This window comes from Sturnus vulgaris, chromosome Z (assembly GCF_052056855.1).
Source record: "Sturnus vulgaris isolate bStuVul1 chromosome Z, bStuVul1.hap1, whole genome shotgun sequence".
NCBI classification, from domain to species: Eukaryota; Metazoa; Chordata; class Aves; order Passeriformes; family Sturnidae; genus Sturnus; species Sturnus vulgaris.
In genome coordinates, this window is record NC_142283.1 from 81179754 (window position 1) to 81194934 (window position 15181).

At 47.3% G+C, this 15181-nt stretch overlaps 1 protein-coding gene across 1 annotated transcript in view; it reads right to left on the reverse strand.

Annotated features, from left to right (window-relative positions):
- MYO5B (myosin VB) overlaps positions 1 to 15181 on the reverse strand; it is a 123042-nt gene that overhangs the window by 57183 nt on the left and 50678 nt on the right. The window contains exons 13-17 of the mRNA XM_088157035.1: positions 14109 to 14231; positions 12818 to 12901; positions 7163 to 7309; positions 6458 to 6555; positions 1881 to 1967 (exon numbers count right to left, since the gene is read on the reverse strand). Of these exons, the coding sequence (XP_088013161.1) occupies positions 1881 to 1967; positions 6458 to 6555; positions 7163 to 7309; positions 12818 to 12901; positions 14109 to 14231 (539 nt within the window). The remainder of the gene's footprint in view (positions 1 to 1880; positions 1968 to 6457; positions 6556 to 7162; positions 7310 to 12817; positions 12902 to 14108; positions 14232 to 15181) is intronic.

Below are 15181 nucleotides of genomic sequence, written 5' to 3' on the forward strand. Positions count from 1 at the left end.
CTCCCCCTCTCCAGTGTCCAATTTTACATTGATTTTGGTGCTGTAGGGTCTAAACTGCAGTTAAGTGAGCAGAAATGGAAAAACGCTACAAATCTGCAGGATAATCATGAATGGAGAGGAACAGGGTATCCGTGCAGCCATCACAAGGCCAGTTACAAAGTCCATAAAACACACAAAAAAAGACAGGTCAGAGCTCCCCAAACGCTCCCAGGACCCACCCCAGCAGAGCCAGGGCCCAGACTGCACTGGGCAGTGGGATTGATTGCCTGGAGAGCAAAGAATGCATCTCTCTGCCATCTTCCATGTGAAAAAAAAAACCCCAGATTTTTCCTTGTTTCAAGGATTTTACTACACGAGGGCTGAAGCATTTGGTCTGGCAACAAAGATGGCAATAAAAGACAACCCATGGGCTGGAATTTTTGATTCCCCCCCATGGCTTAGAATGCAGAAGCAGCCTTTTTTCTGGATGCTTCCACAGAAGCCCTCAAGACTTCAGAGATGAGAGCCAAAGGTCTCCTAAATGCTGGCTCTCCTAACAGGGTCAGACTCCCAACATGAGGACCCAGATCCCCACACTGGCAGGGGACAGAGACAAATTGGTTTCCATGAGACTTTTCTTCTCCTTTTTCCTCTTCAAGTATTTGGACTCAGCTGGCCAGGGAGAACCCCACCACCATTGTGGCCCACGCATGGAGGTCACTGGCCAACAGAGGGGAAAGGGCAGCAGAGCCACCTCAACATGCAGCTGCTGCCCCAGGAACCCTCTGCAGCTTCTCAGGAGGTGAGAGCAGCACAGTCCTCCCCAAAATCCAGAGTTTCTCATGGTGTTCCACATCACGCTCAGCCAACCCTTCACTGAGCATATTTATAACTTCTTTGTTCCACATAAAAACAGGGCTGATGGCTTTGCTGACATTAACACAAAGCTGCTTGGCACTAAAATAGAATTGATGCATTTTTAGAATTATTTGCCCTTGTCATGTTCAGGACTTATGTATAGTCTATGTTTCCTGATTTATTGGGCCTTAAAAACCTCTTTTGAATTTTACATCTCAATCAGCAAGAGCCACACCACCCGTAACCCTCCCTTTTATGATGCAAGAGTTTGAATCCTAGGATCCTCTGGATGTGTGGTGTAAAAGTCTACAACAATAATTTACAACCCTTATTTTCTTTCTCTGCAAGTAGAATCAATTTCTTTTTTTTTTTTTTTTTTTTTCTGGCTGAAATGAGGATTGCAGCAGATGTCTGAAGCCAGGAAAAGAAAAACACAAAGGAAAAGCAAATTGAACAGTGGAAGGGGCTTCAGACAAACAGGGAAGAAGTCCTTTAGGGCAATGCTCGCTTCCAGAGCTGTTGTTTTGTTACTTGATGTCCACCTAGGTATGGGATCAAAGCTGGATTCCTTTGTCTGCTTTTTCAGAGGTTTCATCAGAGCAAATTACCTCTCAGGACCAAACTGAGAGCACCAGCTGGAGCACTGGACACAGCACAACACACCCTCTGTCAGCCCCACTCTGCAGCTCTCTGACTGACAATGAATCCCTTAGACTTGAGGAACCCAGGACATAACGGGAGTATTGCAAAATGAAAAAAACATATATGGAAAGCAGAAAATCTATCCTGAATATAAAACAACCTAAATGGACACCGTTCTGAGAACACAAGTGTTTTCCTCTCCCTCCCTCACAGCAGATAATCACAGAACGGTTTGGTCTGGAAGGTTCTTCAAACTCATCCAGCTCCACCCCTGCCATGAGCAGGGACACCTCCCACTGTCCCAGGCTGCTCCAAGCCCTGTCCAACCTGGCCTTGGGTGAATGAACTTGCTGAGTAAATCACAGGAGCAGCAGAACCCCAGGGAATTCCCGGGCCAGTACCTGGATGGGAAGCCAGCTGCACTGATCCGGATGGTCTCCAGCACCCCACAGGCTCTCAGCTGCTGCACTGCTCTCCTCGGATCAAACCTGCAGTTAGATTTGGGACAGACATTAACACACAGTGAAAGGGAACCCACCTCACCAACACACCTGAGAGCGGCTCTTCCAGAGACAGGAATTACCTTCTCCTCTCCTCATTACTCCTCGTGTCACATGTATTCTCTGCATGTCACAAAGGTGATGTGATTTTTCAAGCTGAGTGAAACCTTGCTACTGCCCTGTTATCAATGCCAGGTGTGTTCTTGGGATAGGAGGACTACCTGCTGCAATTTATTAGTGTCTACAGCCAGAATCTACCTGGCTTTATAAAGCAATAAAATCACAATAAAGAAAGGAACAGGGTTACCCCACCACAAGTTGCCTAGTGAACCAGGTCGTATTACTCCTGCAGATATCAGAGTAATAACATATTAACAAAAATCAAATTCAACAGAAAAGTAAGTCAGATATATTCAGTTCCATATCAAAACCAGGTAATTAACAGGTGCCACAAGTTTCTAGACTAAGTTTTCCAAGAATACTGTAATGACTTTGGTAGGCACCACGTGGAAATTCAAGGTGTTTCTGCCCTCCTCTTCTTAACTGGCATCTCATTTCCATCAGCAATTTGTGCAAGAAAACATCTCATGGCAACTTCCAGCTGAATACTTGGGCAGTGCTTTCTCTGGCTCCTGGCAAAAACTCACTCCCAGATCAGGCTGTCCTTGCACAGAGTGAGTCCAGGTTCCAGCATCCCCCATGGCTGCTCCCTCCTTCCACCCTGACTCTGAATGCACAGGGAGGTTCCAGCTCTCCACCTCTGGAAGGCACTGGAAAACTTCCTTGCATCAAGCTTGGACTCACACGATGCAGATGTCCACAGCTGTGTGAGGTTTCCAGAACAAAGCTTCTCATATAACACCGGCTTTCCCCTTCCTGAAAGCCCAAAATGTTTACACCTGCAAGTCAAGATTGCGTGAATAATTCTGCCTGCTCTCTACTGCACAAAAGCAGCATGAAAAATAGTCCCCTTCTTTTCTCTGTGTGCTTTTTTTAATTCCCTGGACCTGTCAACTCTACAAGCAAGTTATTCACTGAAACACCACAAACACTACGCAGGTTGAAAAATCAGTTTGGGCTGTCACTCACTTCAAGGAAGAACCCACAAGAGTGCAATTTCCATAACAATAAATAATAAACAGGGCTGGCAGATCAGCAGGTAAGCGTCAGTCCTGGAAGATCCCAGGGCAATCTCTGTTGTATCCAAGGGAAACTCTGCAAAGCAGCAAAGCCCTGCTCAGTGGGGGTGAAATGCAGTCACCAAAGAGGCTGCAGTCATCTATCAGCAACAGCTCCAGCTATGGTCTAATGCTGAAATTAAGACCTTAAAAGTGGGACAATACACCTTATTATGAGCTCCTTTTCCTTGCCATGGCAGGTAGAAGCACTTGGCAGGTTGTTTTTGGCCTAGAAACTCAGGTCAAAAATCCTAAACCCTGCCTGAAACAGAATCTAAAAGGAAAATTGACAGAGGAACAACCTGAAGTCAGGCATTCCCCTTGCACATCTCTCTTTGGAAGTCTTCTCCACTAGGAATCAACCTCAGACCCAGCTGCAGTCAGATGCAGCAAACATCCCTGTGTGGTGCCAAGGTGCCCCCAGGATGGGAGCCTGACACTCTCAGCCCCATTGCAGAATCTGAAGTAGGAATTCAGGGTGTGAGAGAGCTGGGGAAGTCTCCAGTCCAACCCTCTATGTTCAAAAGCTGGGACAGCTATGGGGCAGACCCATAGCTCAGGGGTTTATCCAGCCAAAACTGACAGAAACCTCCACAGAGGGAGGCTGAACAATCTCTCTGGGCAGACTGCTCCATTGACAGACTGTCCTCAGGGAAAAAAAGACTTTTCCCCAGTTTGAACCTCCCATGTCAATTTGGGGCCATTGGCTCCTGTCCTCCTACCACACACCACTGTTGAGAGCACGGTTTTCTCCTCATGGTAGCCCCTCTAAGTACTGAAGGGCTGCCATTCCATCCTTTCTGCTCCCCAGGGTAAGCATCTCATTTTAGTAAAAGTGTAATGCTCTTGTGAGCTGAAAAATGTTTTGTTTTAGAAAGAGAAAACTTGTTTTCTCGCTGAGCAACAAACGTAACACTGAGCGTTCTGCATGCTACAGACACCACTTCGGTGCTAACCTGAAGCAATGCTGATGATGTTTCACTTCACAAATGCTTCCCAGCACTGAGCATTTTCCAGCATGTGTCTCTAGATCCCACTTTCACACATAAGCAAATAGGCTTTAGTGAGCAAGTCCTACAAGGAGCAGCTGAGGGAGCTGGGGAAGGGGCTGGAGCCCCAGGAGAGGCTGAGGGAGCTGGAAAGGGGCTCAGCCTGGAGAAAAGGAGGCTCAGGGGGGACCTTGTGGCTCTGCACAACTCCCTGACAGGAGGGGACAGCCGGGGGGGATTTGGGATCTTATCCCAGGGAACAGGGACAGGAGGAGAGGGAACGGCCTCAGGCTGGGCCAGGGGAGGCTCAGGGTGGACACCAGCAGGAATTTCCCCATGGAATGGGCGGTCAGGAACTGGAAAGGATTGCCCAGGGGGGTGTTGGGGTCCCCATCCCTGGATGTGGCACTGAGCACTCTGGGCTGGTGACACTGTGGGGATCAGCTTGGACTCGATGATCCCGGAGCTCCTTTCCAACCTCAGTGCTCCTGGGATTCTGTGACTTTTTTTGAGCCAGGCTAAGGATACAAATTCCTCAAGCTGGTGGCAGCAACACCAACTCATCCCCAGGTCACAATGCCAACCCTGCCAATCCATGAGGGCTGAGGGGGGAGAGTTCTTGCAGAACCACCTGCAGAGACACCTGAACCCCCTGTGGTTGAGGATGCAACCCCGTCACCACAACCTAAAGCAACCTCCTCCAGAACCATCCTTGTGTCTGTTTTGGTCTGCCATTTGTTCCCAAAATCCCAAGCTTGGACATTCACCAACAGTAGCTTCACAGTGGACAGAGCTATCACTTGGACTTGGAGCAGGCTCTGGCAGAATTATCTTCCTGGTGCTTGCTACCCGTAATATCTTAGAGATACAACTGAGTTCTTTTAATTACTGCCCCCTGAAAACCAGGAGCTTGCACATCCATGGAATTATATTAACTGTATCCTGAGCATCACAAGAAAAACTGAATTTGAAAGTTCAAAGGCAGAGACATGAAGAGAGATGAGCTACAAGGAGAGCCAAGCAGGGACACGGAGTCTTGGAAACACCCCTTGGAAAGATGAAGCCACTTCACCACCCAGAGCATCTTCAACACTCTCACTACAGCAAATCAGAAATAATTTTGTGCTTCATCTAAAGAAAACAATCACACAGTGTAATCCTGAATTTCATTTAAAATACAATAATTTTATTTAAATCCCATGCAAAAGGCAACAGGAGACCAAGGCCCCAAGCATGCCCAGTACCTACAGGATGTGTGTGAAACACATCAGCAGAGCCCATGAACTGCCATCCCAGCACAGCCAGCCTTCTCCAGGGCTGTCAGTTACTCCTCTAAAGAATCGGGTAAATACAAAACCATTTTCTGAATGTCTTGCAATGATTAATACCCTTCACTTTGCTGTTTGCAGCGGGAGAAGAGTCAAGCCAGGAAGCTTCCTGGTGGATGCATCTCCCCCAGCACATCATGACCAAAGGTGAGCCTGTTTAGAGAGCAGCTTTGCCCTCCTTTCAGGACTCTCTCGGAGCTGTCTCTGCACTCCTAAATCACACTGTGCTCACTGGGAGCACTCACCCTGCAGAGAAATGCCTCCCTGCTGCTGGATTACACTGACAACCTTCTTCCTTAAAGGTCACCACCTGCACTTTATGCCTTTCAAGGACATCACATCTTTAAGGTCCCTGCATACTAATGGCCAAGCTTTCCTGCCGTTACAGGGAAGAAAACTGGGCACAAATCCAAAACCAAGAGGTCAAACAGGGCTAACAATTACCTGCTCACAGTGTTTGCTGCCCCTGATACATCTCTGAACTATGGAGGAAGATCAAGACTAGCCTTTTGCTTCAGCTGTTCACTCACCTGGAAACCTGCCTGAAGATGATACAAGCCACAGCTTTATTTTTTCTACATTTGTTTTGGAAGCATCAAGACATTTTTGTTCCTTTCACAAGCCCACTACTTATCTCTGCTTTTTCATTTCTTTCTCTTTTCACTGTTTGAAGCTATAATTATTTAAATCAAAGCAAATGTAAGACAAAAATTGCACAAAGACCCTATCACTGCAAAGCAAGGATGCTCAGTATTAACAGAGCATATCTATGCATTATTAGAACCCGAATTAGTCTTCATTTTAAAGGCACAAACCACAGATGCTGAAACCCAAAAAGGAGACTCCAGCGACCCAACACAGACCTTCCAGTTACAGGAACAATATTAAAAGGAGGGGGCGGGCTCTTCAGCAGGAGGAAGAGCCCAAAGCAAGCTCTGCTGCCATAAAGCCGAACACGTCTGCTCATCTGCGGTGCCACTTACTTGAAGGGGAGTTTCTCATCGTTGGGCTTGATGCAGCGCACGTAGTGAGGGGTGGTGGCGTTCAGGGTCTCCATCAGCAGGTGCAGGGAGTTTCGGAACTGAAACACAAAAAAAACCCCACTCGTCTGGAGGAGCTGTGAGGCTGCTGCAACCCTGCAGCCCCAGCCGCAGGTGCCACAAGCCAGCCGTGGGTGTGACACGGTGTGAACCTCGCCATGGCACGGGCAGGGGGGAACTCAGAGAAGACACTGAGGGGTTGAGGGCTTCCAGCTCAAAGAGGCTCATGAGCAACAAAGCTCAGGATTCTGCCCAGCCGGGTCTTTGAAACATCTCCAAGGATGACAGCACAACCTCTCTGTGCCCCTGCTGAACACTTTGACTGCCCACAGGGGGAAAAAATGCTCCTTTTCTGATGCTGTTTAAATATATGGGCTCCACAGAATAATGGGACAACATCCAGTGAATCCCAGAGTGGCCTCCACCCTCCCCAGACTCATGTCTCAGCTGCTTTCAGTCAAGACTACTCAAGCCTGCTCTTACAGAGACACTGGCAGAAGTCTTCCAAAACGCAGCAGCTGAACACACATATCATGGGGAAGTCTCTTTCCACCCCCAACACCTTTTGATTTACCTCGGCTTCAGACTGAAGCAGAGATCTTAACTGGATTGCTCTGCCTTTGCTGACTCACTCCAGCCTTGCCTCACCTGGTGTCCCACAGTTTTCCTGTGCTCCTTGTTGGCAGCTCTGAGGGCTGGTGTGGCAGAGCGGACGTTGATCCGCGGCGCTCTCTTCCACGTGGCAGCGCTGGGCACAGCGTCCTCTTCCTGGAATAAATCTGCTACCATCTGATACTGAAACAAAAGGCAACACCTGAGCACCTCTGGCCCTGCTCCCCGGGCAATGAACCCACCCAACTCCCACTGCGGGTCATTTCTCACCCATCCCAAACCTGGAAAGGGGAAAAGGGCAAGAAAGAGAAAGCAGGAAGAGTTGTCTACATACACCACATCAGCAGGACAGCTGGCCATTCTGTGCTGCAGTTCATGATGTGACAATTGATAAAAGATTCGTGTTAATCACAAAAGCATTGGGGTTTGCATAGACCAGAATACTAAGCTCTGAAGTGAAGCATGGACACTAGATAAAGGAAATTATATGATAAAATAATTCTGTTTAAAATCACCTTGTTATGTTATATTATGTTGTATTATGTTACATTACATTATGTTATGTTTTTCAAATAAGTTGTATCGGCTACCAGCTTGCAAAATCGGACTTCCCAAAAAGCCCTTCCTGCCTTTGTCTGATCAATGCTGCCTATCCCAAAAACCAGACTCCCAGAACTTCTCTGGTGGTTATCTACAAGGACCCGATGGCAATCTGTGACTGATTATCACCCAAAGGCTTTGTGAATTTGTGGATGTTTATTCAACCACCACTGCTTATGACAACAAAAACCCCAAAATTATTGATTACAACGAGAACCCACAGTATAAGAAGAGGCTGCAAACCAAGGTTGGGTGGAGCGTGGAGTGGGCAGTGACCCCTCACGTTCCCCAGCACTGCTTGCTCTTTCTATATCAAATAAAGCAATCTAGATTTTGCTGAATATCGAGACTTTTGTCTCTAATTTATATCAACGACACCTTGAAATGTGCACAATAAATGGAACTAGCCAAAGGAAAACCAACAAACAAACAAACCAAAAAGGAGGCTGGATTGCTGAAGTCTTGACAAGGCACAAAACCCCCAGAACACGAGATGACTCTCACTCCCAAGGCTTTGTTTCAGGGTGTTTATCCAGCCCTGCCTGCACAGCACATACCCCAGGACCAGGATCTCCTGAGAGGACAGACAGCAGCCAGGCCCCACCACGGCCCCAGAGGCACCCCTGCTTTTCAGAAAATTAAGGGACACAAACACTTCCTCCCTAATTAGCCACCTTCAGGGCAGCACCACCATTCCACAAGCCTGGAAGCAGCACGTCTAGCTCAACAGATCCCTAAGTCTGGGATTTCTGGCAAGCCAGCAGCACTATTTCTGCTCCATAAACAACAGGTGAGCTGGCAAATGCAGTTACTGCCTTTTTTATTGTTATTATTTAGGGAGCAGGATATTCAAATTTACATTAGGCTGGGGAACCTGAATATTAAGTTAGCCACCATAAATCTGGTCTGGTTAGCAGGGCTGTTGAATTTTCACATCTTGAATCCATCTAGACACCCACACTGGCTACTGCCACAGCTGCACTTACATTCAAAGGGGAAATCCTTAAATGCCAAAGAACCTTTCTGTCAGCAGGTGGGAGGTCATGTATCACCAGCTGAGCTGGGCTCCAGCCCTGTGACACTGCCAAAGCCCCCAGGTTGCCTCCCAGCAGCAGGGATGCTGGAGCACCTGAGGGAGAGAACCACATTCCCCACACCCATGGCACCCCAAAAACAGCAGCACAAGGCACTGGCACTCTTGCCCCCACCTCAGGCTCCTCCAAAAGCCCAACATGGTTCTATTTCCATCAAGATCCCAGGAAGAGGGCTGTGGTTTACCACTTTTTAGACATAAATGGACAGCCCTGTGCCGTGAAGGGCTGCCTGGCTCTCTGCCACATCCCTGGGCTGAGACAGGAGCACTTCCAGCCCTGTCCTGTGGGCTGTTCTCACAGCTTGTTAGGACAGCAGCCTCAACACCACTGTGGGAAGGAAATTATTTGCATTACACGAGCAAATTTCTTGCAGGCTCCATGACAGTGCCAGCTGAGGATCTGTTTCATACTCTCTGCTCTCACTGCTATCTCTGCAGCTCACTCAACTCCTACCAAAATAAATGCTCTCTCCTTCTTCACCTGAGCCTCTATCCTAACAAAGACATCCTGACAGTTGTGGATGACACTTCACCATCTGGGATGCTCTGACTCCTGCAAACATGGGAGGTATGGATGGCACATGCATTGATGAAGATACCCAACACAGGCTCTGCACTGCCACCTCACACCTGACAATGTGGTAAAACCCCCGGGTGTAATTTTGGGTTTCAAAATATCTTCTCAACACAGCTGGGAGTGCCACTGATCCTTCTATCCACTTGGCATCAATAACAGCAGTGCTTGTTCCTGAATGAGTGCTGCAGAAGGATCTGAGAGCCAAGCTCCCAGCTTGCAGGATTCAGACCTGGTGGAACTGGGACCATCTCTAGCAGGAACCATTCCACAGGTTCTGGGGCATAAGCAAGAGGGACAGATCCCTCCTCCCCAGCTGGCAGAGTCAAAACCATTGGTGCATTATTTGTAATTACAAAGAACTGGAAAATAACACCTTCACAGCATGCCCATATGCTTTCCATCAGCATTCAAATCATCTCCCTTAATTCAAAGAACATCAGCTCTCAACTGTTTTAGCTGACCAGCGCTTACAGAACTAATTAAATGCTTTATAAAGTCTCTTTCACCATCTTGTTGATGGCAGTAATTGCATTCTAATGAGCAGAAGGCAGTTCTGCCTTGGTGGGAGTGCTTCATCAGCAGTGGCTTGCTGACAGGGAGGTGCCCAGGTCCTTGCTGTGTTAAATTCAGAGTTCCCCCTTGCCCTCTGTGCTGTTTAAGTGGGAATGCAAAGAAGAGTACAGGGAATGCTCTGTGCCAGCTGATGCTGAGGACAGGACAAAGTCCTCACAGCACAGCCCACCACTGCACAGCTCTGAGCTTTAGTTAAATTTGCACATTTGGGTAGCAGACTCAGCACTGCCACTGATGCTTTTTCTGGTTCAGAGAGACCAGGTTGCCTTTTACAGCAAAACAAAATTGTTTTTAATTCTTTATAGCCCTGGAGGGAAAATGGCAGGCAAGAGGCAAAAATATCAGGGTAACAATGTGCTGGCAAACAGGAGTTGGGGGCAGCAAGAGCAGATCCTCAGGTGTGGAAGGATTTGGAAGAGGAATGTGACAATGTTCCTGCTGCTCTTTTTCCAGAACAGCATGGGATCAGCACAGGCTGGTAAAAGCCACTGCCCCCATGTTGTTCTGGGCTGGGTCAGGGCAGCTGTGGCTGTCCCATCCCTGGAAATATCCAAGGCTGCATTGGACAGGGCTTGGAGCACCCTGGGAGAGTGGAAGGGGCAGGGGTGGCACTTGGATGGGATCTAAGATCCCCTCCAAACCAGCTATAAACAAAAGTCCAGCCTGCCCTGATATTATGTCATGGTCCCTGTACATGAAAAGAGAGCCATTATTTTATATCTCTGTTTTTAGGGAACAATTTCCAGGGTCTCCACCACTCTACACCACACTACTCCATGAGTCACAATCCTCTACACCAACAGGAAGAAGCCAAGCAGAAATCCTTATCACACACTGCCAGTTCTGCAGCACTGACTCCAATGGCAAGTTCAGCACTGGCTAAATAATTAATCACACAGCATCAATTATTCCTGGAGGTTACCTGGCATTTCTAATGAGCTCTAATCACGCCCAGTTTTTCCCTGGGAAGCTTCCTGAACAGGCAGAGCTCTTGATTTGGGCATTATTAAAGCCCAGCTTCACAGTTGTTAATTTCACAACTACTCCCATGGATGAGAAAACTGCTCATCTTGCCATCTTCACATGAATTCCTTGCTGTGAAGCAGGCCAAGCCACTGACAACACTTAAATAATTACCCATTCTCATCTCTTCCAACTTTGACAGGAACAAACTCCTCCTAAAAATAATGTCTCCTACACGTCCCTTCATCCCACTCCTTATTCAGGGTGACATTTAGAAGGTCACAGCCAGCAGCAAACCCAAGGGTGTCACAAAGAGAACTCTGAATATGAGACACATTTGCTGGCAACATTCAGAGGGGCCTTCAAACCCTGTAATGCAAAAAAAAAAAAAAAAAAAAAAAAAAAAAAAAAAAAAAACCCTCCAAAACAAAACCAAAACCAACTTAACATGCTGGCCTATGTTGTGGAAGGCTTTGAAATGGTTTGGAGAAAAGAAGATGTATTCTTTCCCTAAACCACACACCAGATTTGGAGGAGCAATGCCCAGAGTCATGCAGCCTGGATTTTGGCTGCTGGATGGTGAGTTGGACTTCGCAAGGCTGCATTTTCACACTGACTCCCTAATAAAAGCTGCCCCTGGGAGAGATGAGGTTGTTTAAAGTTTCAGCTCATTAATTGACAATGAAAGACTCAAGGCTGCAGAGAAGAACTTTAGGTCTGGTTTTGAAACAGTAAGGATCTGAAATTCCTTAGCTGTCTGTGCTATTGACACTTTTAACCCAGCCTACCCAAATGCTCATTGAGAGCAGGAGTGTGGTACTGGAAGCCAGTGTAAAATCTGCTCTATATATATATAAAAAACTGTAAAATCTCCAACTTAGAACCCACTGTCAAATGCTCATTTAGCGCAGGCAGGACCCACTCCAAAGCTTTCAGCTCTTCTGCTTCCAACATCCCACCAAATCCACAGCCCCATAGGAAATTTTAAACACCAAGAGCCAAAAAACCCTTTACCAGGAGAGCTGGCATTCAAAGCCAGTCAGTACATGGCACTTGGTGCAATGAGATGTTGACAAGTTGTTTGTACAACACTCGGGAGCACAAGTGACATCAAGAGTGATCATTAGTAGCTGTTAATTTGTTAGCTGCACACTGGCAGTGGTGTAAAACAGCTCCAGAGCAGCTACAGTGTCTCAGAGGTCATGTTACATTTCCAGCATTCTGTATTAACTCTATTTTTTTGCATAGGGGTTGTTGAAGTAATTAGAAGTCACAGGGACAAGTATGATGGATTACAGCTGAGAGGAACCAGCTATTTCCACACAGAAGGGGGATAGGACCAGCAAGGCTGCCCACAATATACAAACCACGCTGGTGACAGTGGCTTTTAACCCCAGATCCCCGTGCTTTTGACCAACCTGGTCTAGTGGAAGGGGGCTAGAACGAGATGATCCCTAAATTCTCCTCCAACCCAAATCATCCCGTGACTCTATGGATGATGGGTGAGTGAGGGATGGGTGGGGAGCTCCAAGCAAGAGTTAAGTGTGACTCACAATGCCCAAAATCTACCTGCTCCTAATTCTGGCCCTCGGTGACCAGAAAAGAAGAGGATCAGCAGGTTTATAAATTATTTTTGTGATGTATCTTGACAGCACACCAACACCAGGCTGAAGGGACGCAGACAACCACCCACATCCATGCAGGGGCACGGCTGCAACCCCGAGAACCCTCCTCTCACCCCTTTTCCCTGCTCCACACCCCTTTGATTTGGCTCTTTGGCTGCTCTCAGTGGCTGGAGGCAGCTGCACGTTCACAGCCTCAGCCTGCTTGGCGTGGCACAGGGATGCACAGCTGAGCTCCAGCCTGGAAAACTCGCTGCTCTTACCTTGCTGGCTTTCAGGATGTTGATCTGCTCCTCATACACGGTGTCCCTGTTCTTCTCCAGAAACCCCTCGCTCTGGTACTCCACCTGCCAGGACACAAAGGGAAGAAGCTCAGAGGGCCACGTCCAAACACGCAGGGACAAGGGGCTCCCACCACCCCCCTGCCCCAAAAACCTGAGAGGGGAAAGGGACAACTGGAATTTAAAGATCACTTTTTATCAAAATGAGTGAATCAGAGTGAAAGCAAAATCCTTACAGCAATGACAGATTGTTTCCTAGTCATTAAACTGCTATGTAGGGAAGCAGGGGGTAAAAATTGCAAGGATCATCAGTAACTCTACACGCTCTTTTGTTCGCTCCTCAACTCCTTCTAAGTTAATCAATAAACCTCAAAATACGCCCTGCCTAAGTCTCTTGTCGGTCTCTTGGGTTTTGAAATTGCAGAGGGCTGGGATGCAAAGGAATTTAAAAAAAAAAACAATTCAAAAAATAATTTAGAGGCAACAAAAGAAAATTTCTCCTTTTTTCCACATACAAAAATAAAGGAAAACTTGCCAAGAAATATTGTTTATGAGGATGCCATAAGCAAAACCAGCTCGCAAAGAAAGGTGAGTACCATCCTTTCCCATGGTGAGTGCTTCTGGCATCCAGGGCAAACCTGGTTGGGAGAAGCACCTACCTGTATGGCATCACAGCACCTGGATGTTGTCCAGCTCCTCAGATACATCCCTGGGTTGATCTTTTTAGTATTTTTTCAAACAAATGTGCATTTGGGGTAACTTCAAGCCTTTGAGACTCCTGTTTGCTGTGAGTGACACCTGTCACATCAGGGCTTCAGTGAAGCTGGAGCCCATGGACAAGACCCCCAAGCACCAGGCACAGGGATTTGGTTTCGTTTAGTGCCACAGCTGGTGTCTTCTCCCTCAAAAAGGTGGGATCTGCCTGGGATCACCTCTCACCTCCTCCCTGCACTGTGCCTTGCTGGCACTCACACCTCCTGCTCTTCAAACACAATTCCTTTTCCCAGCACGCCTTCTGCCAAGCTGCCCTTACAGAAATCCATCTCACTGCAGCTTTGGGAAAGAGGATTGCCCTCTCCTCGAGAAGCTCCCAGCTCAGAGACACAGCTGGCAAGCTGAAGCCCTCGGGGCTGGCCCAAATTTGAGCACCTGAGCCACGATCACCTGGCCAGGCAGCACGGTCGCCACGGAGCAGCTCACGGGGGGCCACCCACGGATTTATTTTGCTGCAGGATGCTTTCCTGTCCCTGCTGAGTGTTCCCCGTGCAGGTACCTTGTCAGCAAAGTGCAGGATGATGAAGGAGGTGTTGGATATGCGAGGTTTCTGGAAGTGCTGGCTGGCGGCGTGGCGGTCGTACAGCTTCTGCACCCAGTTCTGGTCCGTGCCCTTGGGCACCTGCACAGAGGGGACAAAGGGGACAGTGCCAGGCCCAGGTGGTGCTCCGTGCCTTCATGGCAAACACACCCAAACTGCCTGTCCAGCAGGGAACACCCAAATCTGGGTTCTGTTCCAGCAGCCAGAAAGGCTCGTGCGGGAAAAAGTAAAAAAATGGCAAAACAAATGGGCAAGACAAATCGACAAAACTAACCAACCAAACAAAAAAAAAACAGTCACAAAGCCTGAAACAAAACATAAACAAATTAAAACTACCCCCAAACCAAACAAACAATAAAACAAAAACCAAAACAGCCACCAAAACATAACCAAACCAAATCAAAAACCAATAAAAAAAACAAACCTCCCTGCAAAGAAACCAAACAAAAAGTCCCCACAGAAACAAACCCAGAACCAAACAAAAAATCCCAAAATGAAACAAAATCCCGAAAACATACACACAAAAACCCCCAAAACAACAACAAAGACCCCACTAATCAAAACAGAAATATTAAGAAAGTATTTTTACACTTAAGATACATTAACTACTCAAGCACCCACATTATTTTTTAATGCTGTTTTAGGTGTCAGAATAGTTTCCAGAAACAGCAACGTGATACCAAACGCATGAAGTTCTGGTTTATTTGACAGTGAAACTGCTCCTCTTGGGGTCTGAGAGCCACCCGTGAATCACTGCTGAGCACAGCAGTGGCTGCACACACACACACACACACATTTTTTTAAACAAAAAAAATGATAACTGGATATTTAGGTTAGAAAAAGAGATGGTTCGGAAGAAAAGTCTCAGCTTCTATTTGAAATTGGATGAGACAAAGCCTAGAAATCACAGAACTGTGCAGCAACAGAGAGAGCTCTTGATCATCCATCAGGACTTTATATGAAAAATGACAGAGGAAATAGGGACAGGGAATGGGAAGATGGAAAACACGAGACAGGTGAGGAATACTTCT